Raw genomic sequence first — 27,842 nt, 5'->3', positions numbered from 1 at the left:
AATACAATTCTTAAATATGTTTAAACTTTCTTTTATCAAATAATAAATGAAACGCTTTAAGATGTAAAATTTATTCTTTAAAATTTGACTTTAATAAGATTTTCCATGATCTTTTAAAACATAAATTCACGATTGATCGGTTGTTTTACATCATTGCGCAAGCATTGATATTATAAAAATGATCTTTAAATAATTTTTGAAATTCTAATGAATAGTATATACATATTACTTGTACATAAATCTGCACAGTATATAAAAATTCTCGTAAGGAAGAATTACTCAATAATGGAAGAAAAATTGATTTTTTCAACCAAATTTCTGGATAAATACACAAATATATTTCTTATGGCTACATCATCGAGAAACACATATTTGCATCACAATATACATTGATATTAACATTCATCACGGGAAAAAGATTTTCGAACATTTGTGTATACGTCATTAAAATCGAAAGATAAATTTTCTTTTTACCTACCACGCGATAATAGATCATATTACACGAAAAAGGTATTTACAAAAACGAAGGTATCAGTAGATTTTGTACGGATTTATTATCATATAATGAAATAGTTATAATTGTATATAATTCTAAATTAGATACTGTTACTTTACATAATTCATCCGGTGATTCAAAATAACATGGATCTCTACTTATGTACAGATACAGTGCAATGTATATGCAATAATAATTAATAAACGATTTATATTACAATATTGGTCAACTAAACGTTGACTCTACTCAACATACAAAGATACAAACGTCCTGTATACATACACACGACCCATAAAATTTGTTTCGCAATTATTCCGTGTCGTGTCCTCAAGAGTGTCCGTAATATACAAGCGATCAATGTTCTATGTTTTGTAAAGTAAAACTAATATTGTACAACTTTGGAGGAATGTTGTGATGGCATAGCACCAACTTCACTATGAATCAATTAGTCAAACTGCAATGGCACTTTACAAATTAAATAATGTGTCTATCATATACATATATATATATATATACATATATATATAATATGTATATATATTTATATATACTTATATATTTTTTTTCTTCATGTAAAACCTACCCAATAACGTAGTAACAATAACAACGGTGGATAGAGCTCTTTAGTTCATCCACTTGCGGCAGTTAGGCGCGCCACATGCGCATGCTATCTTGTGCTGGTCATCTTCAATATCGAATTTATAATCATATGCCAGCTGTAAAAAAAGAAAAAACAACGTCGTTTAGATTTTACAAGAAAAATGTAATTACGAGAACAAAAAAAGTGTAAAAAAAAGAATACCAACTTAAAAATAACATACCTCCTCGCCGCGTGAGATCCTTCGCTTCGCAAAGATTATTATTCTAAGATCACGCTCGACCTCGACGATTTCAGCGACACAATTCGGGTTACAAGAGTGGTTGATGTACCTCGCGAGGCCTCCGCACAACGTTGCATCGACCACTCTCTCTTCGTCTAGGCGGAACATATAAATACCACGATTCTGTAACAAACGTTTTCCAATGTTGTTTTCTACCACTCAATAACGCTTGATCTAATAATGAATAACAATGCTCGAACAGGTAAACGTGGATTCGGCAATAAAAAGGACATACCCTCGCTTCATATTGTTTCTCCCTGGTCTCGGCCAGCTCGGTCCGTATGATCTCTCCAATGTACTCGATGACCATAGTATGTTTCTCCAAGTCTCGTGCGGCGTACAGCCCCAGACCTTGAATCTTCGAGCGGGCTAAGTACACGTTGTTCCGCCATTCTTGCTTCATCTTCTTGTACTGCGAGCTCTTGGAATGAACGAACTGCTTCGAATAGGGACACGCCACCTCCCCCGCGACGGTTGCCGTCGGGACGAATGTTGCTCGCGCGGATGAGCCTGTGCGCTGCGTATGCGGCCTCTTCCACGGGAGTTGATTACGCAAACGCGCTTCGGTTCTCGCGCTGCCGGTGGGATTGATGGCGAGTGGCAATTCCAACAATGGGTTTCGACCGTATTTGAATCTATAATCGGTGAGAGTTTCGATGCCTGGAAGACTTTCGAGAACACGAACGACCGCTGGTTCGGTCAGCCCAAATAGATCCTCGCCAGAGACGTATCTTGGGAACAGTTGAACGCTGTGCGTTGTTCTTCGCAACTCGGCCAGAGGCTCGAGTATTCTGCTCCACACGGCACGGGGTGTGGCATCCCGTAGCTCAACATCCTCTTGCAGAGGCTCTTGTACGAGCACCCTAAACTCGGGCCGACCGGAAACGTCGTGTATAGAACAGACATAACGACATCGTTTGTTCGGTCTCCTCATGCTCCAATAGAACCGAACAATTTTGTAACCGACCGGATATATGTAGTTCGGAGTATGAAAATTAGCAAGCTGATGCGGAAGTAGCTGTCCAACGCTTAAAAATATCAGGCTCCCGACTCTTAATAAGTGATTGTGTTCTGAATGATGCATCACAGCTGCGACTTGTCTGTTCTCGTCTCGGTTGACGTACACCCTTCTGTACACGGACAGCGTCGTCAGCTCGTTGTCCTTCTCGTTCTTTTGCACGTGTTGAGAGCAATAGGTACTCTGAAAATTTGTAAACAATTCATGAAACAATTCGTGCTCGCAAGGCAAATTTAATTTGAATTGATGTGTGGCTTTACCTTATTCTTATAAAAAACACAGCCATCTTTGACAGCGCAGCCAAGGTGGTACACGTTGGTGCAGCGCATTTTAAAACATTTTACTGTAGCTCCCGGTTTCTCGCAAACAATACAATTTAATACAAGACTATGTTGCAAAGCAGTATCGAGATTCATCAAGGCACCATTTACAGTTTCGTACACATCTTCCGACCATAAGGCGCAATTTAGGTGCACCCACTTGTCGACGTCAAAATTAAGTAGTCTAGCAGGGCCATCGGCTGTACCGTCACCTTGACTGTGACAAAACATGCATCGTCGACTGTCTTCCGCTTTGGCAGGCACTACTGTCACCCCCATACGGAAAAGCATCTATGCGAAAAGAAATAACGTTAATATTATTTTATGTATAAATGGAAACATTTTTTAAAATATATGTATTATTGTTGTATGCTTTTTCTTTTTCGAATTTTTGTTTAAATTTAGATATGGATTGATGTAGATTTTTGTTTTGGTTGCAATCTGTAGGAAGTATGAGAACTACGCTACTTGTATGGATTCTAATGAACACCCAGGTTTATTTTACCTTATAACAATTTCTTCTTCTTATTATATTTACATTAATCCCTTTCTAAATTTTCAAATATCTTTGAGTTTCATATTTAAAATTATTCTTGTTTATACCTCCGTAATTTCTTTGTCAGTTGGTTTTTTATACTTCGTATGAGGTTGCATTGAGCCAATAGACCAAGTTTTATACCGTAAACCTCTCCATACTTTTGCAGGTGGTTGGGGCTCGGTCGTTTCGGTTGCAGACTCTTCCGCAGCCGGATGTTTCTTCGGCCTTTTTTCCTCCATTATTTCCTCTTTCATCTCCGGGACATCCTGATCTTCTTTCTCAGTTTTCACTTTAATTTCAGATTCCTTCTCCGTTTGCTCAACTTCCATGCTTTCAACCGGTTCGACCGACTGTTTGATCACGAATTTCTTTCCCTTTTTGAAATCATCGTCCAATACTTTATTGTCTACTTTATGACATAGATGATCTACTATAGTTGCAGCCTAAACGAAAAGATACGTTTTAAACTACCATAAATAAAATTATGCAGTACCTTTGTAATTTTTTTATAATACCTTTACAATATTATTGTATTAATAAATGAAAAAATAGTATGGTTACCTTATATTGTGTATTCGACGGTGTTCTGTGCATAAGGGCAAATTGCATGTAACAGGCTGCCGAACAGAAACATAATTCATCGCCAGGCTCTGCTTCCTCCTTACTTAAAAATGGTAAGTCTGATACTTTCTTCCTTATTAAACTATTCAATATCACAACCTCACAATGACGACAGAATTTGGCGGCGCCATTCAAAATACTTTGTATATCAATTGGAGCTGTAAAGTCAATATTGTATTAAAGAACTCATTTATGTACAAAAAACTGCAATGAGAAAAAATTATGTCTTATTAATAATAATTTATATTTCTAAGAGTATACCATTTTCATCTAAGTAATTAATGCTCATACCTCCCTCTTTACCATCTTTTCCCTTGGTTCTATAAAGACCTAATTTCTGACTAGGGGGAGTAGTGGTACGTTCTACTATCTGGTAACCAGTGGGAGGAGCTATGTTTAAAATATTAGCCAAGTCTTTAAGTACTCCCATTATGTCGTCTGCAGCCTGACTGTTCAAGGTTAATGTAACTGTTACGTTGCCATCTCTCAGAGGTATTGGTGGTGATTTTCCGAGTCTATGTAAAGTAAAATATGATAAAAAAAAAAAATTCATGAAACTAATTCAAAAAGTTTACAGGTAGGAAGACTCTAAGAAGACTTAAAGAAAACATTCCTCGGCGTACCTCGGTATTCCAAGATTCTCCTTATCCTGTTTAGCCGTATCTTTGACGTACGTTGGTTTGAGCCTGATCGGTATTGGTGAGATTAAAGGTATCACAGGCGACACCCGTTTTAACCAATCAGATTCCTCATCCGATTCCTCTTCGATCAATCTCAAACCAGGGAATCGGTGTATGAACTCTGGGATAACGCATTCGGGCGAGGATGAACTAACTATCGTGTCAGGAGAATCGACGTCACGGTTCGTCAACAAAGAATTCTCCTTTTTTTCATCAGCTGAAAGTTGAATGTTCACTAAAAGATCGTTCTTCTGTCCATCAAAGGTAAAATACACAAATAATTAATAAAACGCTTACAATCGTCTAATTTAAGGGGTGGGAATTCTTGATCGTAGAATCCTCTCTGAGTAGAAGCAGGCTGTTGAGGCGGTAAAGGTTCTAATTCGCCAAATGGCTGAGTGTTATAGTGATCAGAAACACCAGGCAACGTAGCGGATCCGTACGAACCCACCAAATCACCTGTCCTGGTGTTGTAGTCCTTTTGACTACCAATTTTTGTCAAGTCTCCGGATCCAAAGATGGGACACACGCCGTAATTCTTGCCTAAAAGGGGTTCTAATACTGCCATTGGCTGAAGCTGTCGCAATTGTGTCATTAAATTGTCAATGAATGTGTCGTAATCCTCGTCCAAGCGGGACACCTTCCTAGCGCGTTTCTTCTGCGGTGCCGCCGCTGCGTCTTTTCCCTGGCTTTGTTTCCGTTTTTGTTGATATTGCCGTCTTTTCAATTTCTTGAGATCTGAAAATAAAGTAATCTATAATTCCAAAATTCTATGTTACACGATCTAATCTACTTAACAGATGTTGAAGGGTGTCTCGCATACCAGTTTTGTCGTCAATCGATCCGTCGATAAGCTCCTCTTTGGCAGTAAGAAAGTCTTTGGTATCGGTTAATTGGGTAGGTGTACCACTAGATAGAACTTCATCAAGAACTTCCTTTTTGACTTCCACTAAAGGCACTGTGTGTTGTGTATTCGCACCCTGTGACGCCTGGGCTTGATGACCCACAGTGTGAGACACCGTATGAGGCACTGATGGCGGTATTGTGTTTACGTGTGGGGATGGTTGCTGCGCCGAGACAATGGATTTTGGGGTTACCGGTATCTGGGGTTGAGGTTGTTGCGCTTGAGGCTGGGTGGTGGTAACGGTTGTCAATGCTTGCGCCACTTGAATGGCGCTCGATACCTGTTGCGTCGCTGATTGTATATTCTTGCCGGCTACCGTCGTGATCACGGGTTTCGTTTGCGACACGACCCGCGAAACAACCATAGGGGCTGATATGCATTGCTGGACTGGAACATTGTTGTTAATAACAGAGTCATTCGCTGGTTTCGCTGGCGGTTGGGTATTGACAGGTTCTTGTTTGATAGTAGTGGTAGTATCCGGAAGCTTCACCGTGAGGGGTACTTGTTTGGTCACCGTGGTCGTGGACTGTTGGCTCCCCTGAGTCGATATGGGGATGCTTTTGGTGGGTTGTTGCGTCACCGGTTGTTGCTTGGCGAAATTGTCGGCCATACGTTGTTGAGATAAAACTGGCGTTGATGTGGACAACGGTGGAGGTGGTTTTGGTGGCTCTTCTTTGGTTGGTGGACTTTGCACCTTCAAAGGTGTCACTGTCTGCGATAGAAACGACGTCTCCCTGGCGAGGACTTGTTTGTTGCTGGAGATCTTGGGTGCTGGCACTTCGTTCAACAGTGGTGGTAAGACGGAAAACGGAGTTGGCGGCACTGGCCTCGCCAGCTGCGCCTCCAGCGACGGTACTAGCGGCAAGCTAGGCCCTTGAGAAGAACTAGAGGTCAAAGTCGTGGTGGCACACGCGGTGTTCTGCAACAACTGTTTCAGCAGCACGTTCTGCGACTCTTCCATTCTGTGCGGACCAGCGGGAGCTTTGCTCATGTCCAGATCCGATCTAGCTGGTGTTGGTTTCTCAAGTACCGATTGTGGTTTACAGTTGGACTCCTCCTGTTCCTTCTTCAACGGCGTGCTCTGCGCCAGTCTCTCGAGATCGGTGTTCTTGTTGTCCACCGCCAGATGACCAGTAGATTTGTATTGGCCCTGTCCAGCGGTGAGTTGAGAATGCAAGAGGGTCGGTGTTTGAGATAGAGTGCTCTGCAGTATGCTGGTGGTTACGTTGATACTGTTGGTACTCGTGGTGACTATAGGAGGTACGATGGTTCTGACGCATTGCATGGACGTCGTGACGGTGGTCGACGTGGCGTTGACGACAACGCGCGAGGGGGCTGACGAAATCCCCGAGCTCACTTGCAGTATCGCTTGTAGGCTCTGGGTGCGCTGCACTGAAGTCGCCATTACCGAGCTCAACAGATTGCTGGCTTGAGTGGGAGCAGTATTGGCCCGATGACCGGCAATCGTTGGTTTTGCTGAGTTCGTCCCGGCCAGCATGGCATTCAGCATCGCGTTTGACGTAATGGAGATCCCCGAATTAGTCGACGGCCTCGGGGTGATCACAGACGACGTTTGTAGAGGAAGATTACTGCTAGGTTGCGACTGTATTCCGCTGGAAGTGACTCGTAAAAATGGATCCGAAGGCATGGCCTTGCACAATGTAGAAACAACGCTTACTGTAGAATTTGTACTTTCCTTTGTATGCGGAGTATAACTAGTGGTCGTAGTCTCTAGATCGGCTTTGCTCGGCGGCGTGGCGAGGGAAGTGGTCATGCATGTCTGCAGCCGTACGTTTGCGTTGCTGTGCAGATTATTTACAGAGTTCGTTGATGGCGTGCTCGCTGTAGAGAGTATGTTCCCCACTTTCGGGCCCGCCATCGCTGACGACACCATCGTGACGATGGTGGTTTGATTGACAGTGGTGCAATTTTGCGAATGATTGGTCTGCAGGGAGGACAGCAATGTTCTCAGCTGATGAGACACGTTGACGACGTTCGAAGTCAGCTCGGTGGGTTTCGACAGCGGTGAGAGATGAGGTACTGTTGTCGTGCACTTCTGCAGCTGTGCTATGGTGCTCACTACTAAGGGTGTACTCTGTTGCGGTAGGGGGGAGCTCTTCTTGGGCGCGGGTTCCATTGGCGGCGAAGTAATCTTTCGTGGCTTTGGTCCTTTGCTCTCGTTCGACAAGAGGTGTTCGTTATCCGAGTGTTCTTGCTCCAGGTCCATCAAGGAGTCCTGGAGTATGTTCAAAGGCAAAGTATCCAATGGCGTGGGCAACTCGTACATCATGCTCTTCCTGGATCTATCCTCCTGAAGAATCTCGCTGTTCGCCATTTCAGGTTTAGACGATATTATATTATGCAGCATGTCCAATATGTCGTCCGACGACTCGTCCATCATCTTCTCCTCGTTGAGACGGTGCTGTACGTACGGTTTGCTCGGCTCGATATCTACAATTTCGTCGTGCTTCTTCTCCTTTTGAGGTATGCTCAAGGTACTATTGTCCGCGATACTCGTTTCAATTTCCTTTGGTTTGCTATTAATCCTTTGCGTCTCAGAGACTGCCTCGTCTTTGTTTTCGTTTTCGGTGGGCTCCGAGTCATTCTCTAAAATATTTACTAGCGATAAGTCATCCGTGACGGGAGATATCCTCTTCAACGATACGGCGTCCGTTTTGCTCTCAACGCGGGAGTTCTCCCTGCTTATGGTGTTTTCAGCAGGGTTGTGAATCGCCTCGAGCATGCTTTCCAGCTCGTCGGTGGTGTTCAGAGGATCGTTTTTCTTGTCATCGGACGGTATTGGCTCCTGACTTATAGCCGAACCTACAACAACATTAGCAGTCAAAGAGTCCACATTGTTCTCGTCTAAGTTCTTGCGCGAATGATCGGTTTCATCCTTCTCAATTTTGACCTTCGTCTTCTCAAAAACGTCCAGTTGTTTCTCCTTCGTCGTCATCAGGTTGGCGCTGTTCTCCTTCTTCGGGAGATCGGGTATGGACATTTTTGGCGTGAACAGCGTGACGGATGTTGGCTGTACGCTCAGCAAAAGTTTTGTGGGGTTGCTGGAATCCATGCCGCTGGTGGTGTTCTGGACAAAACTAGTATAAACGTTCTGCACGTTGGACACAGATGACGGCAGCTTGTCTGAGCACGTTATGTGAGACTTGGAGACTTCGAGATTCAGAGCGCTGACTTTCGGCAACGAGTCTAACCTCGTGTGTTGCTGCGAGCCCAGGGTGATATTCTCCAGTGCAGTTTGACTTAGTTTGGCAGCGATTTTTGCGTCAGCGACGATGCTGGCCATAGTTGAAGGTAATTGTTTCTTATTGTTGAAAGAAGAAATCGTGTCTTTTGCTATGCTCAAGGTCGTGAATATCGAGGTCGATTTAACAGGGTCAGTTGTTAGCACATTGCCAGCCGTGGTGTTTACATTACTGGTACCAATGTTTGTACTTCCAGAAGTCGACAAGGAGACCGTTGATTTGCACACGGATGACACGCCGATATTTGCATGGTGTACGCTGGATGGTGGCATTTGATTATACAGTAGTTTGTCGGTGAACAAGAACGGCGTGGGGCTCCTGTTCTGCTTTGATTCTTTTTGCGATTTTGATTGATCTTCGACGACTGACTCGACGACTGCGTTCTCCTTAGGCGGTTCTGGAACGTTGATGTTGTCCTTCTCAACTTCATCGGTGCACGACTCCTTGGACAAATTATCCTCTGGTGACTTCGTGCTAGGGTCAATGATTACCACTTCGGATTCATTGACAAAAGAGACCATAAGGTCCTGTTCTGGCGATTGGTCCATGTAAGATCCAGGCGACGGATCCACTCGAAGTTCCTCTTGATCTGGAGACTCGGGTGTATCGGTAACAGCAACTAATCTCTTCCCAGATTGCAATGTCCTGACAATGTCTAACCTCAAACCCTTTTTGTTCCTCGCGTGGGACGGCACCAAGTCCTCATCACTGAGAATTGGCTCGTCGGTTTGAGATTCGGGATTCTCGATCTCTAATATCTGAACCAAATCGTGCCCCTGGCTACCTTCGTTGACCAATGCCTGGCAGAGAGAATCGTTGCTATCGGCAGACAAATCTACCACCATTCCGGGCTCGAAAAGCACGTATTCTTCCTGCATGTCGCTTTCCAGTGTGCCCGAGATTACGTCGACGAGCTCCGAGTCTCCAAATTGATCTATCACCGTGATATCGTCGCTGTCTCGTTGCGCCGTGGAACTTAAGGTCACCTCTGTGTTCACTATGGTCTTGTCATCGTCGTAATCCGTGGTGTCAGGGATCGGTTCCATTTTACTACTCGGGCTGCCCAGAGTCAACGGTCCGTTATCGGACAACGACGTCGCTTGCTTGGTTTCCAGAGTGGTTGGTGGAGTTTGTGGCGGTGTGTGGGAGTCATCGTCGAAGTCGTTGTAATCAGCACAGACCAGAGAGTTGATTTTCGACTGCGGTATACCAGTCTTCCTGTGCACGACCACGGAAGTGTTCGGTTTGTCGTCCAGGTTCAAGAGATGCGATTCAGAAGTCTTTCCCTTACTGGTTTCCGCTTTGGTCGACCACATGGGTGAACCGCCCCTCAGTCCAAGCTTAAAATATCCGAATCTGCCAAAAGCAGTCATCAGAGGCAGTGGATTTAATGGATTATGCGGATTACCGCCACCCCTACTCGCATGATCCGTCGAAGCAGTTTGTTCTTGAGGATGAGATTGTTGATGTTGGTGAGATTGCAACTGTTGCTGTTGATCGCTGGTAACCGTAATATTGCTAGAACTCTGAGTCGCATACGAACCATGAGGCGTGTGCGGTGTGTGCGGGGTGTGTGGTGTTCTTGGTGTCCCTGGATTTTCTACACTCTGAGGTCGATCAGGCATCGCTGGACTATTACCCGTGGATTGTCTTCTCTGCATTTGCATGGGCGATCCACCGACCATTGGACTTCTGGGCATTGGAGAGCTGGGTGGTTGAGACGTTGGAGGATGGTGTGAACTGTTTAATTGGTGTTGCAGCATTGGCGACGTCGAGGGATGATTACGAGACATGGGACTCGGCGGTTGGTACTGCGCTATCATCGGTGAGCTGGGTGGATGCGTGTGAATCCTCGTGTTCATCGGACTAGGAGGCTGCGAGGTCTGGCTCAGCTGCTGTTGAAGCATGGGCGAGCCCATTGTTTGCTGGACCATGGGACTGCGCGGCATGGGCGAACTCGGCGGTTGTCCGTAATTTTGTTGGATCTGTTGATGAAGCTGAGGACTTGGAGAGTTCGCCGGTTGAGAGACCATCGGAGAACTCGGTGGCTTTTGCATGGTATGTTGCTGCTGCTGTTGTTGTTGTTGCTGCTGTTGTTGCATCTGCAAGAACTGTTGCCTCTGCTGTTGTGCTAATTGTTGCTGCTGTTGTTGTTGTTGCAGAAGTTGCTGCCTCTGCTGCGCCATTTGCAAGGTGCGCTGAGTTATCGTGTTCTGCCCGTCTTGGAGTATCCCAGCCGTTTCGTGTTGTTGCTGAATGATCTGCTGCCGCTGAAGCATTTGCTGGTGTTGCTGATTTATTAAAGATTGCTGGGTAGGTTGGGGACTTCCAAGTGGCGAACGTTGCCCGTAGACGATTCCTCCTTGTAACTGCATTCTAGGTCTTTGACCGGGTTCTCCGACAGCAGGTGGACGGACAAAACGTTGTGTGAGACCATGGACTCTGACTGCTTGATCCCCGATAATTTGTTGGGTGCCTCGCGTATCCGGTGTGAACGCACCTGGACTTGTTGCAAGCCTTCCGGTAATAATCGCGCGATGTTGGGGCGACGTCATTCGGGTGGCTGTGGGACCGCACATTCCAGGCGATGGCATTGCACCGGGACTGAAAGGGCTGTCCTCGTTCTGCGAATGTGGAGTTCCAATTCTAGGCGATTGTTGCATATTATGCGGCGACATTGTTCCAGGATTACCCGACTGTGGATTGCCGGGGCTGTGTTGCAATAACGGTGGATTTGGACTGTGCTGGATGATGGGCGTCACCGGTGAATGCTGTATCATATTCGTGGGAACGTTTCCAGGACCTGGGCTTTGCGAAACGACCGCGGCAGGACTGTGCATCGGCGAATGCTGAGAAGGGGACATCAAAGGTGAACAAGGTTCACTGGTTTGTTGTTGCGGTTGTCTTTGTTGTTGTTTACTATGGTACTCCTGTATCAGCATCCCGTGTTGACGCGTTTGCTTGCGACTCGCGTCCAAATGCTTTTGCAATATTGCTTGCTCGCTGGAAATACGTTGCAGTTCGGCTGCATCGTTCTCTGTCAATTCGTTCCCGGATTTTCGTAGCTGTCGCTGTTTACTATTTAGAGACTGTAAAATTACGAGAGAATGTAACTGTAATGAATCCGCGTCGTGTAAAAATAGAAAAAAGAAAACACTGCAACAGAAAAATATTCTATCCTTACTTTTCGTATTTTACGCAGCTTTTGTACCTCAGTTTCGTAATACTTCAGTTGCTGTGTCAACACTTGATGCTGATGATTTAGCCATTGTTCGTATTGCAGTTGTGCTTGACGATCCTGTTCGTTCACAATATTCTCCGGCGGCGTGGGCGGAGCTGGGATCTGAGAAATATTAAACGTGGCAACCCTCGCTGTAACAAATAAAAAAATAAAGTTAAGAATGATGTTTTAATCGATGAATAAATATTTTATGGTACTGACGTTCAGGTGGTGTTTGCGTAGCAATTGGCTGCCTGGGTACTTGGGCTGCTAGTTTCGTTGCGTCCGGTACTGGTTGCTGCCAACTGGTACCTGGAGCGGATGGTGGCCTTGGTGTACAAGCCGGCCTAATTACAGGAACTCCTCCAGGTACTGATGTAATTCCTTGTGGAGGAGAAGCAAGAGGTGCAGAACCCAAAACGTCTGCTCTAAATCTTTCAAACTCACTGTCACTGAGAAGAGATCCTCCGGCGCTTGCATTATCGCTTTGTTGCTGCTGCTGTTGCTGCTGCTGCTGCTGCTGCTGCTGCTGCTGCTGCTGCTGTTGTTGCTGCTGCTGCTGTTGTTGCTGCTGCTGTTTTTCTTGCTCACGTTTCTCTTGTTCCAGCAGTTCCTCCAACAACAGTGGTTGTTCCTGTGACAATGACTACTGACAGCTTATCTAACTTTCAACCATTGAATAGAATATTATAAGTAAGTTCAAATAGAGAATAATTAAATAACTAATTCTTGTATCGGAATCTTATTTTATTATATATTGAGACAAAGCACATTGATCATTCTAACTAATGAAAAGATACGAACATGCAAATATATTACCCCTACAATCATTTTCATTAAAAGTCATAACAGAAACATCATTAAGAGAAAATAATGGTACAGAAATATAAATGCAAAATGGACTTTGTGTCTGTATTTAAGCAAATATCAATAATACGTATAGTATCACGAAGCCTAATGTTTTGTCCCTAATTATAGCATACATGCACACAGAAAAATGCAACATATTTTATTAATAGTTTAATGATACTTAGCAACTGTCAAACGAAACCCAATACAATTTCAATCATTAAGTAATACTAGTGGATGTTTTTAAGCATGGTTCTATGATTCAAATTATTTATTTCGCAAGAAAGAGTGTCCTATCTCTATATTTCTAAGATCATATCGACGTAATTTGTAATTACTGATAAGTCAAATACTAATAAGATAATAGATAAACAAATATTTCAGCGCACACAGGAGACATCATAGCGATGTTCGTAAAATTATCAATGACCTTGCATCAATTGATAGTGTAACTGATTTTAATTAAGTACATTATGCAATTTATGATTCAGTTCAAGAATTGTGAAGTAGCGATAACCTACTGCTATGTCGAAATCGAATGTAAAATGGCTATAACCGATTTTAACGAAACACATTATATAGTTTATAATTAAGCACAGTTCTTGCAACCATCGATCGTGTTGTACACGGAGGGAAAAAAATGGTGCACAAAAAATGGAAAATCTTTAATTCTCAGTATCATTGCAGGTGATACTATGTGCAATATGCTGAAAATTCCCCAAGTCTTGCTCACCTGCAGAAGCAAGGGTCTTCGGTGAGGGTGAGGTGTCATTGCGGGTGTACCAGTATGTACCACAGGGGCCATCGGTGGACCCGCCACCGGTACTGGGTGCCCTATATGGACTGGGGGCCGCGTCATACCCCGCCCACCTGGGCACAGCCCCATCTAGACATGCACCAACACCAATGCATTGCAAACACCCAGGCCAAAACACCATTTTACCAGCCAATACTCTTATATTAAATAAATTACTTGCCTACACCTACGTTCATAGCAAATTCGAAATCTCCTGTTCTCACACGTTACACTTGTTTTCATAAACAAAACTCGACACTTCGTATCATACAATTGCATAAATTCAAAGTACTACAAAATTACAGTATTAACAATGATAACCTGACGTTGAACGCTATGTACGCGTAATTATACATACGTATCTGTATACATACATTATAGACTCGTATTTAGTTACAGTACATTAATCTTTGGAACGGATATCGATAAAATATTACATAAGATTTGCATATAATAAATTAAGACGTTCGTATTTGTTACGGCGAACCGACCACGATAATGCTCGTGGTTACGTAATTCGTGATGCGTTTATTACTTGTCAGATTTACGAGAAATTTCATTTCTCGTGGTTAGAGGAGAAAGTGTTAGATATAATTGCGTAAAAATACTCAAGATTAAAGCGATGCAAAAATTTCAAAACATCGAGAGTACATGTAACGCGTACAAACCTGTATGGGTCCAGGGTAAGGGGGCGGTGGCCCAGGGTACGGAGGTGGGGGCGGAGGCGGTGGTGGCGCGAGCGGCATACGCGGACCGATCATGTGATTTACGGCTACCACTCTGCCAGCCACGTTCGGTACGCCTGTCACTCTCATGCTCAGCCGCTGTTGTTGAGATACTACAATACAGAAATATATTGAAAAAAAAAAGAAGGATTTGAAATGATAGTTACAATTCCGCATAACTGGTGATTCACCGAGTTCATACCTTGGATATGTGTTTGCGGCATTCTTTGAGGATGTCCAGGAAATGTGGACGGATAACTGACCGTGACGGTGTTGGTTGATGTAACGACGCCAACTGCACCGTCAGGTGATAGCAAGCGAGTTCCCGGAGGCATAGGCCTGCCCATCGCTGCAGCTTGCTGCACGTGCTGATGCATTTGTTGTTGCACGACAACAGCTTGAGCATGCGACTGTGGCATAATGGTGGATGGTTGCTGCGGCGTTTGCGATGTTGCAGTAATTGGCGGTACTGTTTGTGCTTGTGTCGGAACGTTGGACGTTTCGGTCGGAGTTTGCACGGTGGTTGTCGTATTGCACGTATCACTTATGTCAGTGTGCACTGCGCTGGCCGCATTTAACTCCGTTGGCTTTCGCTCCTCGTCTTTAATAACTTCCTTCTTTTGTTTCTCGTCCTTCGTTTCTACTTCAACTTGCTCTAAATCCAAGTCAAGTATGTTTGTTTTCTCACCGCCGGTTATATTGTCTAATTCGGGATCGGCGTATTCCAAAATATTAAAATCTGCTCCCATTTCGGCTGTAACCCAAGATAAAAAATTGTTATGTGTACATTCTATATTGTAGAATCGAGAAAAAATTTAAAAGTAAGTTTATTTACCAAGCAATTCGTCATCGTCGTCGCCTAAGTCTCCTAATATTGCACTCACGCCCTCGACCTCGACCATCGGTGCCCCCTCCTGCTCTAATTTCTCAAGTTCTGCAGTGACGTTATCTGGTATCTCTGACGGTTCGGAGGGACTGACGGTAGCTTCACCAACCGTTGTTGGTATAAGAGGCGCTCTTACCATCCCTTGCGAACCTAACATTCTGATTCCTTGATTTAAATTATCCTGTGGGGTGCGCACTATACGTTGCGCAATACTTTGGCCCGGACTGGGATCTGTAAGAATTGTTTTCAATAACTGAATATTCATCAATTATTGATATTGCATAACACAGAATATGCATATACCTGGAAACCTTTGTTGTTGCAAGACATCGTAGGGTTCTGCAATAGTATTCCTCGCGGCTGGCATACGTGTTTGCAACGTTTGATTTCCTTGAAAATGTTGTTGAGGTATTGTCGCAGCCACTTGTGGTCTTTGTAACAGCATTCTGGTTCGCGGATCTATATTCTGCACTCTGGCATCTACATTTGCTGCTACAGGATGCCTCGTATTTATTCCTATACACACATCAAATAGTAATAGCAATAGAAAAGAAGAATATACATACAACTTTAAATGTTATAACAATAAAAAATTTCGCAAATTTACCAATTTGATTTCGTATCAAAACATTTGGTTGAATAGGCATCCTGGGTCTAACAATAGCAGGTGGAAGAGGATGTCTGAAAGTACCCTCACCAGTATTACTTGCTGTTTGAGAGTGCTGCGGAAGTTGTACATGGGCTGCATCAAATTGTGGTTGATTGTTTTCCGAGTTGTTCGGACCGTCTGAAATTAAGTACAATTATATATTTATATACATATATCCAATTGATATTCTCACGACACAACATATTTTAATATTAATATACCTTGATTCCACGTAGGATTCACAGGTTCTATCTTTTTATTGAACTGCTGTCTTTGCAAAAGGTCACGTAACTGTCTATTCACTTCTGGTTGTTGATTAAACACTTCTGGTTGCTGCGAATCTTGTCGAGATTCTGGCCTTGGCGAGGAATAATTTGAAGCGGGAGAAGGTGTGGGGGGCTGACTACTATACGGATCAGGAGTACGAGATGGTGCATATACATGAGTAGAAGGACGAGTAGTAGGAGCATTAAACATAGGCCGTGGGGTACCTGGTGGCTGAGAAAATACATCACTTCTGGGAGATGTGGAATACGAAGGTGTACCAGGTATTTGTGACCTGGGTGTTTGGGAACCTTGGGAATAAGCTTCGGTATTGTCGAAACGTGGAAAATGGTCCTGAGATTGTGTAGAAGCTGGAGACTGTGGAAAATCGTGAGGAGATTGCGGCGCTTGTGGAGAAAATGGAGAAGGCGGTTGCGTGAAATTATTTGGCATTCCAGGTCTAACTACAGTTCCAACCGGTCGTGTCATCGTTGCACAGGGTTGGTTAGGTAAACGTGGTATGCCCTGATGAGGGCTTTGAGGCACTAACCCTCGTGTAACTTTCACAGGAGGTGTGGCGAATGTGTTACGCGATCCAGGAGACGGTGATGCTAATGGTCCCATATGATTACCATCCTAAAAAAATAATTTTCACATAATATTTACAAATATATGTTTTAGTTATATTGCAGAGACTGTGTTTAAATACTTACCTGCGAAGTGGAGACTTGCAATTGTGTCGTTAATCCTGTAGTATTGTCAGTATTTATTTGAGGTGTATTGTCTTCGCTTATTTGTCTATGAACTCTAGCAATAGCTATTAAAGGAACAGAAGGTTAAATACAAAATTATAATTGGTTACACTAAACATAATATAATTGAATATTTCATACCATGTACACGTTGTTCATGAATAACTTGCTGCTGCATCTGTGCTTGTTGTTGGCGCAATGCTTGTAATTGTTTCCACTGACGTTCTTGTTCAGCTTCTCTGCTTGAACGATCTCTATTGGAAAGTCTCTCTTGTTCCTGTTAAAAACAATTTTGTTAGACTTAAGAAATCAAGTATAATGGAAGATCATTATATCCTTATAGCCATTGTTATTAGAACACAGTAAGAATTGTGAAGTAGCAATAACATACTCATATTTCCAAATATTCAGCCACTTGATTAATGAAATAATTGAAGAATATAATGATCTGTTTTTCTTTGAAGCAATATAAAATATACAATAAGGCAAATTGACAGTCAGCCAAAAGTGTACTTTAAGTTTCAACATTCAGGTAAAATAATGGCATATTACTAAATTAATATAATTAGCAAAATCTTAATGTTTCTGTATGTGCAACACAGTTATAGTAATAACCAGCCACCATCTAGAAGAAATATTATGTAATCAAAGGTTTGTATAAAAAAAACCTGCTTTACCACACAGAACACCCATAAACATCCATTTTAGATTAATTTGTAGTAGTCTTCATGCATGTATAGCTGAATATAGGAAAGTATATCGTTTGTACTATTTTAATACATATACAAGATTACTGTTTCTGTTACATATAAACCAAATAATTAAAAAAAAGACTTATTTCATGGCCTCTTATGTGGATAAATATATGTGAAATATTTTGTATAGTTTGAATCATAATAAGAATTATTCATGTTTTAATCTGTGTTGTTAGCAACTAAAAAATTGTACTATGTTATTAAATATTAATTAATAGCAATAAGTACCTATTTAGCTATAACACTATAAATACAATAAGTAAGTGTAACAGTTTGTAGTACCAAAAGATGTTAAAGCATCTGGAAATGTAAAAAGCAACAAAAGTTAGTAAAACTGGCTATAATATTGTTGTTGGACAGGAAATAATGTACTACATTGCAACAAATCTACCAATAACTCATAACACGATTCACAAAAAGCAGTATACTTATTCAAGTACATGGGAAAAGGACAATGCCATACTTTCTTTTTTGAGATCTCTGGAATTTTAAGGATTAGGAATGAACAAAAAATATGTGCTACCAGTTGTCTTTGACATGCCATATACAATGTAATAAATTATGCAAATAAAAAATTTATAATGCTAGAATCTAAAATAATATATGGCTATCTAATAAAAATAAGTGTATATATACATAATGAAAAGTGTCTGATCAATCAAAAATATAATACATTTTAATATATGTAAATGCAACATAAAGTCAATTCACCATTGCATAAAACCAATGTTCCGAAACACTATGCATTCTAACAATAACACAGTAGAAAACAGTATAAATTAATTAAAATATTTAATGTTTCAGATCACTGGCGAGGATAACTAAACTATGACTGAAATTGTTGCAAGACTGAACTATGAACTCTAATGCTTCTTTTCTAAAAACGGAGAAAGGACACTAAATGTCGATCAGACACGTGGCACAAGGCAAGACACTAGAGGCACAGAATAGGTGGCTCACCATAGCCGGGGACTGTACAGGTACAGTGTGAATAATTGCAGTGGGTGGCGGATCGTAGTGCTCCTGGCTGAGGGAGGGGAGGGTGCGCATGATTTCAGATGGGGTGAGCACTCTAATCTGGTGGTCTACCGAGGATAATTGGCGAACAGGACCTACCCCCACCATAACGTTGGCAGTGGGGGATGGCTGAGAGATGCTCAGACTGTTAGCAATTGTACTGGTACTGATCGTAATGTGAGCAGGTGTAGGACGTTGCTGGGATGGTGACGTTTGATGTTGCCCTTCACCGGCGCCCGTGTTGCAGTAAGAAGAAGCAGTTGCTGATGTGCAAGGCGTGGCTGGCGACTGAGCTACTCTAGCCTGGCTACCGGTAATCTCTTGGTGCGCCAGGCTGTTAATGGAATTAATAGAATTCACAGAGCTGGGCCTGGGTGAAGAAGAAGGGGTCGTGGATGTTGGAGAAGGACTCGGGGAAGTAGATGTTAGCTGCTTCTGCGGTCCCTGCACCGCACACACCTCCGCATGATGATTACTGCTAGCTGTTGACACTGTCATCCCTGTTGCAGATACAGTCATTCCATTCTTTTCCTGTGACTTTTCACTGCCCACTGAGGTCAAAAGTCCGATCTGCCTTTGGTTGGAAGCCATAGCTACTACTGGAGAAACTTGAGCTGATGTCATAGTTGTGACAGGTTTGGTGATGATGGTAGGTGCACTTGTTGCAGTGACTGGGGTCGTGCTTGGTATATCCTTGGATATCTGTCGGTTCAAGGGGTGCCTCGTTCACACACTTACGTTATAGTATTCATGGCTTACATATTTCCAAAATACATCATACAAAGGTAATAAATCTCCAAAGGATTCTAAGGAATTTGATGGAATGCTATTAGAGGGAACTAGACTTAAATTGATATTCCTAAAGAATCAAATTAGCATCTACACTTCTAACGAAACATGATCTGACTGAAGGTATGGATATTGTTAGAAAAATAATCTGAATTTATGTAATTAGAGAGTAACGTTTCTATTTGTGTGTAATTAGGTAATGTAGTAACATTCGTAATAGCGATGAACGTAACTAGAAAGCAATCGCATAGTATGTTCAATATAAAATATATGTATAAAATCTAGGAAAATGTGTTTTAAATATAGGTTAATGTAATTATTTATAAATTTTTAAAAATTGCGATTTATACTGCATTTACGTCTGCACTTTATCCGGTTTCACGAAATGTAAAAGAAATGAAACCTTAACAGCTTTAAGTAGAGGTATCGGACACAAAGGACAAGTTGTTAGTTTGACCTGTGTGTTAGCACAAGACATCTTTGAAGATGAAAATGGATAGATATCACATAAAAGATTCACGCCTCTCTAGCACCTGCATCACTAATAAAACCTCCAGAAACTATTCCTACCTGTTGAGTTTTTTTCATACGAATTGCAGCTCTATTGTCCCGTGCAAGTGTTAGATACGGAGCTTTCTTATCATTGGGTAACGCACGCCATTTCTTCAGAATTTGTTTGCATCTTTCTGGCCAAGCTTAAATAATATATTTAAGCATATGATTAAATAAATTAATTTTACGTGTAAAATTACAAAATGAATAGGATCAAGTTATGTAAAGCAGAAGTAGTTATACATACCTGGATAGTCTGTCTTCCATTCTGGGTGATTAATATTTGCATAGAGTACAGAGGATATAGTTGCCCCTGTACCTAAAGCTTCATCGGCTTCCATTTTAAGATTACTTCTTTGGTTGTATGAGATTGTAGTATTGCCGGCTGGCGCGGCGCCCTCGTCATCAGGATTGACCCATGGGCTTGGTGGTTCAGAGAAAGCAGGACTGAATTGTGGGCTACTGCATAATAAATGGTATAAAAATATTAATTAAAAAAGATATTAATTTCATGTTATAATGTACATGTAAACATACTTGCTATACTCCGAATGATATGGAGATGGAGGTGGGAAACTCATTGGAGAATTTAAGTTAGATTGACCAACAGAGGGTAGCGTGCCAGGTACTTGCGGTCTTGGTATAGGCATCGATGTTTGTATACCTATAATCGCAATATTTATTTTAATACATATGTTGTATATCATATTTTGTGTTTGAAATATAATTGTATAATTAAGCAATTAAATACTTACCAGGATGTGGTGAAGGAGATACAAGGGGTGTAGTAGATGACGAAGGATGTGGAGCCTGAGCTTGAACAGAAAATACCGATGATTCTTGAGATTCTTGAGATTCATCAGTTAAAACCCCTTTGAATATTTCTTCAATATCTTTACTATCCATATTAGGTAATCCTAACGAAATATAATCAATTATTTATATTGTAGCAGTTACAAATATTAAAGACTATTAATAAGTTATAAAATATACCTGTATCTCTGACCATTGATTCTAGGTTGAAATGTGGACTAAGAATGTCTGTTAATTCGTCTTTAGTTGTCCCTGGTGTGTCATCCAATTCATCTAATGCTTCACTAGCTTTAGCTAAATCTTCATCTGGTTCATTCATGATGGTATTAACAAGATCACTATCGAGCAAATCGCCTGAAATGGGTAAGATATCACCAAGGGCTTCTGTATCGCTACCTTCGTCGTCCATAATTTCTTCCCGTTTTATGGGAGGTTCTGTAGGTAGTTTATCTTCTTCTTTTTCTTGCTTAGCTTTAACTTGTTCCATTGCTTTCAGTTCATCTTGAGATAGCTGGATAGTATCTGCGTTTCCGGATACATTGCGCTCGCTATCCGATTCACTGCTACTTTCCAGTTCCTTATCTTTGGTCGTGTCCATAAGATCTTTGCCAAAGAATGCCTCTTGCATGTAGAGAGGAAAACATTCAGAAAGTTTTGTCTTTGGTTTTCTTCTCTGTGGTTTCCTGCGTGGCTTATCATCCGGTACACCAACTGTTGAATCAGATGGTTTCTCGGGATCTCCGTCTTCCTCTTTGTCTTTGCGAGTGCCTCTTAGTCTGACAATAAAACCTCCAATGCCTAACTTTTGCAAATTACGCTGACGCTTACGTCTTAAAATTGGTATGCCATTTTCAGTTGTATAAATACTAAAACCTTCAGGCGGTGGTTGGTCGCCACGTGGTGTCCATACCATGCCTTCTTTGAGTACCTCTGTAGGCTCATCTTTAACATCTGCTAAATCTAATTTTCCTCCATTTTCTTCTAAAGAATTATCTAAACTGCCACCAGCAACTACAGATTCTATAGTAGCCATTATATCTGCTTCCTTATCAATCAAAGGATGCATTTTTCTTCTTTTCTTTCTTGTTTGTTGATGTTCAGATGTTAATGATTTTATGTGATTCATTCCAGCTTCAGATAAGTAAACACCATCAACCAAGTATTGTTGAGGGGAAGGTTTATACAATTCTGGACTACGTGATGCCGGCGGTGGAGAACGGGGATACTTATTTGGTTGTGGTTTAGGTTGATTACATAAGAGATGAGGTGGTGGGACATCTCTTGGACGACAAAGTATACAAATATAACCTTCTTCTGCACATTTCTCTGCCTCTACTTCGCTTTTAATTGAGTCACATGTACAATGCAACCACCTCTCACATTGGATGCATTGTATTATTAGGTCCCCTTCATTGTATGCTTCTTGACAAGATATACAGGCAGTGTGAGATGCACAGGGGCCACATTGTGTATAATTTTTTTGCCAACTACTATTAAATCCTGGATCATTTGAACCACATGTTTGACAGTGTGCACACCATTTGCATTTCCAAGTACCGTGTGGTACATAATCCAGTGGTGGATCCATGCAGTAAATATGATAACTGATATCACAATCATCACATAAAATCAAACGACCCTCGTCATTTCTCTCGCCACAACCTTCGCATACTGTACAATCAAGGCACCGCCAACCCTTTTGTAATATTACTTTAGTAACTTTGACATTAGCACAATAAGGGTGATAACACTGACCACATTGTGCACAAGCAATTAAACATCCCTCCTGATCAGTGCCAATTGCACCACACATGACACAAATATCCTGGGTCAATACAAATTTATCTTTTGCTGAACATAATACGAGTCTATTTTCAATGCCTGGTTCATCTTCCTTTGAAAATGAGTCTGACATTGGCCTCTGAAATAAAAAAAATTAGTTTAGGAAGGTTTACAATTAATTCTGTATACTTGTACAAAAGAAAAGTAGTATTAAAATCAAAATAAAATGAGGAACAAAGTATACCTGTAATCCCACACCAGGTACCCCGAAGATACCTCTCATTTTTGCTTTGGGGCCTCTTTTTCTTCCAAATTCTGTCATCTTCTGCCGCTTTTGGTATCCGAGTTTACCAATTCCTTTTGGTCGACCAATTAAACCGCCCCCGAGTCCTAATCTCTTCTTTGCTATTTTAGATGCACAAAATGGTTTCCCTTTTCCGAGACCTATAGAATATAGTGCTTCTTCTGATCCACCTTGATAATCAAATTCCGATGAATCTCCATCACCATATAGACTTTCTTGCGATGCGCTTAAACTTAAATCTCCGCCATAATCGTCAATATTATCTTTTCTTTTTACAAGTGCCATGTTTTTGCAGTGTAGACAAACATATTCATAATCAGGTTTAGCTTCCTTACGATGTTGGTAAGTTAATGGATCAGCCTCAGGGTCACAGGTACCATGAACAAATTTTTTACATGCACTACATTGAACCATTTCTCTATACGCGGCAGCCCGATATGCCTTTCTACAAAGAGGACACGAAAAACCTTTGTTCCTTTGTTGGTAACACGAATCACATACAGTGTAATGAGAATGCCATCGTGATGAAAGACCAGCGCCTGGTGTACGCGAACCACAGTCTGTACATACACGGCAGCACTTACACTTCCAACCATATTTAGGTATAGATGTAACAATTGGTCGTAAACAACTAGGATGATACGCTTTTTCACAACGTTCACACAACATTACTTTCGAAACATCTTCTGGTTGACGGCACACTTGACAAACTCTGCAAGATACACATTGCCAGCCAGCCCGTACACCAGGCAGCAGTGCCAAACCAACACAACCACCATGGTAGTGTTGGCCGCAGATGGAACACATTACTAAGTTGGAAACATCTCCCATTCCACAGCACTGCATACAAGTAACATCACCGTTCACTAAAATCAAATATAACGCATAAATATATACGACGAACTACTTAGTTAACACATTCGCGCCGACTTGATACGTTACTGGATTAGGCTGCAATTTATTAAGTACTCAGGCATTTATAGCAATAAATAAAATCAATACAAAAACACTTGTCTATCATTCATAACGACACCAACTTCTTCTACTGCCCAATTTCTCATGCTTCGCTACTTAATAAGTGCATGAAATCAAAAGGCGGCGCAAACGTGTTTAAACAATCATTTAAACAGAAATATCACATAAAACTTACACAAAAGTGGAACTTGTCCCAAATGTTGACTGCAAAAAAGGGACAAGCTTTTTGTATCCTGGAAACAACTTGAAGCTGCAGCACATGGTAAATGAAAATAACGATTGCACGATGCCACCTGTTTAAGAATAATATTGTAATCTGTTGTGTTCTTACATATAACTAATTATTGATTTAATAAAAACATGTTCCAGAAAAATGGAAAAAATAAAAAAGACTTACTTTGCAAGGAATTCCAGCCCCATAATGAGAACAATAAGCACAACGCCTTGATGAAGCTTGTACTATTGCCGGGCTTAACGCTTCTGTTGTTAATTCTTGGGTATTACTTGACCATACTGCACAAGATTGATGAACATAATAGTGTCCAGTAGATTCAAATAATGTTCCTATTTCTGGTTCTTCTGAATACCCAACTATAGTTAATTCCTCCACTGGTTCCGTAAAATTTGTTAGACTAGTATTCCTATAAGAGATTATTTAATTGCAAGAATACTAATAAGGAATACTGTTTCTTATGTACAAACTTTTTTTTTAGTTTAAATAATACCTGCACTTAGCTAGACTCTTCTGCCTACGGCAAGTCACAGCACCAGGACCTGCTGCACGTGGACTTTTGTCTCCGGTAGATATATCAACAAGATGATCAGTTGTTTCGTCACGGTTCGTGGACTTTTCAGGGGTAAAACCTTCAGGGCAGGTAAATCTTAACAACTCACCCTGACCTAGTTGACTTCGTTCACCCAAATTACACAAAGCACATACTTTTCCTGGCCTGAATAAATAAATCAATACCATGTTAAAGTCACTGTATATTGTTATGTCTCAAGCAGACATACAAAAGTAAAATGTTAAATATCCTTGCCATTGTTCTGGAAAATATGGTGGTTCTTCTGGTGCTGGCATACATCTCTCAGTGTTAGATGACTCTCCATCAGGAGTATCTTCACCAAGGCGAAGAGGACTCGGGGACTCTGAATGCGTGTCGTCATCTTTACTTTTGGTACGGCGTGGTACACCTCTTGCATATCCAAGACTAATTGAGAGTATATTTGCACATTATATATAAAATAATTTGAAATATTTTAATTTCCAGTTTAACACAATAAGTAAATAAATAAATAAATAAGTATGTATGTATGTATATGTATGTATATGTATGTATATGTATGTATGTATGTATGTATGTATGTATGTATGTATGTATGTGTGTATATTTATATAGCACAAACCCTTTGCCCCTAGTAGTTCCCCTTCCAAAAGGTCTACGAGTGCCTCCACCGCGTGTAATTCCAGGTGGACGTTCTTTCCTAGGTCTACCTGGACCCCGCCTAATATTTAAGGGTTTACCCCCAGGAAGTGGAAATTTCTGGTACCGTAAAGGATCATGAAAAGCTTCATCCGGGGTTACTGCAAGAGAAACAAACTTTTGTGCTTCCTCTGAAATAATACATAATTTTTATAATGATATTATGTACTGAACAACATGATGTAAAATGATATATATGATAAATTTATTACACAACCAAAAAGCATATACGCACTGTTACCAGGAGTTGTTGGTGCAGGGCCAAGCAATTGATCTGAATTTGCTGGAGAAACAGGAATTCCTGTTGTTTCTTCATCTTCATCTTCACCATCAGAAGCTTCATCTAATTCCATTTCTTCCTCACCCTCAAGACGCTCTTCATCATCCATGGCACCTCTACTAGACCTGTGTTGCTATGTAGTCCTGAGCATGTAAAAGAAATGTTGTTTTGTCTGTTATGTCTATTTACAATGGTATATTTATTGAAAATGGTCTATAGAGTTTTTCAAAGATGTAGTACTGGCAAATAAAGGTGAATCTTCATGAAAAACTAAATAGAAAAAGAAGAAGATCATTTTTTAGACAAGGCATTTCATTTTAGAAAATCAATTTTGTAAATTTATTAGATATACATACTTTAAACTAAGCCTTTACTTGACACATCTCTACAAAGATTATATTACAGCTGTTTGTTTTTATATTTGAACACACTGGTAAGATCATGGTTTGAATATGAATATGAAAAGAACTATGTTTAAATAATTAAAACTTCTCATTCAATATGAACAACTGAAATATTGTTATAGGTATATTTGTAGTTAATATTGAAAGACTGACATGTTGATAGTTCATTCAGAAAGTATACTAAAAATAATCAAACCATGATCCAATGTTTACAAATACAAAACTGAGTAGAAGTAATACAAATCTTTGTCAACTATGTGCATACTTAACAAATTTTTAAAATTAGTTTATTCAAAAATAAGATTATGGGTGCAAAAAAATTATTTAAATATATATTTAAATAAGAGCAAATTATTTACCATTTGTTTTATGTCGTAAATTTTTCCAAATATTGCACTGAATACTTTTTTCTAAATTTAGCTTTCTATAGATAATACCATATACTTTTGAAGTATTACAGGTTTTTTTGAACAGATTTTGATCACTATACTTTTAATAAGTGAATAATATATAATATTATTATATATGTTATATATAATATACATTATTTATATAACATGAAAATTTTATAACACAACAGAAACTCATAAACATATGTCATATAAAAACATAAAATATAGATTGATTTTGACCTTGACTATATCTCTCAACTGTTACAGTCCTTGCTTCCATGTTTTCCAAAATAAAACTCATATATTTTCATTCGTAAAGTTTTCTAGATATCACAAATCATGGAACATATGAGAAGTGCTTGATTCTAGAATTAGATAATTACTTTTCTCTTAATATTAACTATATCTCTTTGAACAAAATAAGCACAACTTTCAACTATTGCAAAGTGTCACTAAATGAAACTTTTTAGCAATGAGAAACATTTTACCAGTAGTCAATCACATTTTAATAACTTTTTTTGAATATCAATACTGTAAATGTGCAGTTCTTAATAAAAGTATACTATTTTTTGTACTGATATATTTTGATTACAATCGCCTAATTTTAACAAAATTGTAATTATTACGTAAATCGTTGTGCATCCTCAGTTTACCGAGTGTTGAATAAAAATATTTAAGGAACGAAAATTCTATAATTTTGGTGAAATCACGACAGATAAACCGCGTATAAACGGTATGCAAAACACATCAATCACTTCTTACGTGTCAATGCTTATTTCCTCAGCCATATTATATATTCTCATAGTAATGTTATTTTTCATAGAAAAAAATCGGTTTCGCTTAAAACTGTATTTCGTCGATAATAAAAACATTGACTCGTGTCTCGGTCCGAACTCACATAGCTTTTAATCTCTTTACAGTATAGAACTCAGTCAGCTACAGCAGGATGGCGTGCCGCTCGGCAATCGGCGGTCACTCCACAGTGGGGAAAACCGAGGCACTATAATCACCGAAAAACGCCACTTTTCATCACCGAGAAACACAAATAGTCCTTGTCACCATAAGCCGTGTCACCACATATGAGGCACCGTTTCTCCGGTAGATTCCCGCGTGCACAATTAACTTACGCTAAATAAGGCAGAGGACAATTTTGTTGGCACGGCCTTTACGGCGACAGTACGCCATTGCTATGTCAGAGTTTGCAGGCTATAAACATACCCGGGCCGCCCGTAACCACGCCGGATCACGTACCTTCCAGTTACTGTTGTCTCCTTAGCAGTTTCATGGCGGCTTTGCACGCGTAATTATCGGGATCCTCGTTGAAATTCGCACGGCTCATCCAAGTAAACATCTTGTAGTAACAGAAAAAAATGTCACAAGCTGCTTGAACGGAAGAGTACGCAACTGACGAAGCGCTAAAGTCACGGAGTCCG

At 40.7% G+C, this 27,842-nt stretch overlaps 1 protein-coding gene across 13 annotated transcripts; it reads right to left on the bottom strand.

The window, feature by feature from the left end:
* Positions 1–394: 394 nt before the first annotated feature.
* On the bottom strand, positions 395–27,798 carry LOC143150194 (uncharacterized). Of its 13 annotated transcripts, none has more exons than XM_076318272.1 (36): positions 27,661–27,798; positions 27,308–27,409; positions 25,569–25,756; positions 25,257–25,464; positions 24,890–25,060; positions 24,575–24,799; positions 24,247–24,490; positions 24,025–24,142; positions 22,815–23,740; positions 20,969–22,709; positions 20,731–20,892; positions 20,513–20,639; positions 20,223–20,437; positions 19,994–20,118; positions 18,578–19,336; positions 17,004–17,139; positions 16,824–16,927; positions 16,068–16,746; positions 15,805–15,984; positions 15,501–15,713; positions 15,147–15,428; positions 14,514–15,065; positions 14,255–14,424; positions 13,524–13,676; positions 12,164–12,587; positions 11,906–12,093; positions 5,378–11,810; positions 4,852–5,292; positions 4,498–4,771; positions 4,166–4,389; positions 3,815–4,032; positions 3,319–3,696; positions 2,656–3,006; positions 1,613–2,578; positions 1,318–1,500; positions 395–1,212 (listed from the first exon to the last, which is right to left on the bottom strand). In XM_076318272.1, exons 3-36 carry the CDS (start codon positions 25,720–25,722, stop codon positions 1,120–1,122), a joined length of 17,817 nt encoding a protein of 5,938 aa, XP_076174387.1. In that variant the 5' UTR covers positions 25,723–25,756; positions 27,308–27,409; positions 27,661–27,798; the 3' UTR covers positions 395–1,119. The 13 variants fall into 13 exon arrangements, with proteins under 13 accessions (XP_076174387.1, XP_076174388.1, XP_076174389.1 ...); XM_076318273.1 differs by lacking the exon at positions 27,308–27,409 and having other exon boundaries at positions 395–961; positions 1,080–1,212; XM_076318274.1 differs by lacking the exon at positions 27,308–27,409 and having other exon boundaries at positions 395–950; positions 1,080–1,212.
* Positions 27,799–27,842: the final 44 nt, after the last annotated feature.

This window comes from Ptiloglossa arizonensis, chromosome 8 (assembly GCF_051014685.1).
Source record: "Ptiloglossa arizonensis isolate GNS036 chromosome 8, iyPtiAriz1_principal, whole genome shotgun sequence".
In the NCBI taxonomy this organism is placed as follows: domain Eukaryota; kingdom Metazoa; phylum Arthropoda; class Insecta; order Hymenoptera; family Colletidae; genus Ptiloglossa; species Ptiloglossa arizonensis.
The sequence above is the reverse complement of the archived record's forward strand: the minus strand, read 5'-3'. Positions and strand labels throughout refer to the sequence as shown.

Bases quoted from the DNA above. Each gene is read 5' to 3' on its own strand.
- LOC143150194 (XM_076318272.1), bottom strand. From the start codon at position 25,722: ATGGATGATGAAGAGCGTCTTGAGGGTGAGGAAGAAATGGAATTAGAT. The intron at 23,741-24,024 runs GTAAGTTTTATG...ATTTGATTTTAG, and splicing joins GGGACAAGTTCCACTTTTGT to TGAACGGTGATGTTACTTGT. The intron at 20,438-20,512 runs GTATGTTTACAT...TTTATTATGCAG, and splicing joins TATCATTCGGAGTATAGCAA to TAGCCCACAATTCAGTCCTG.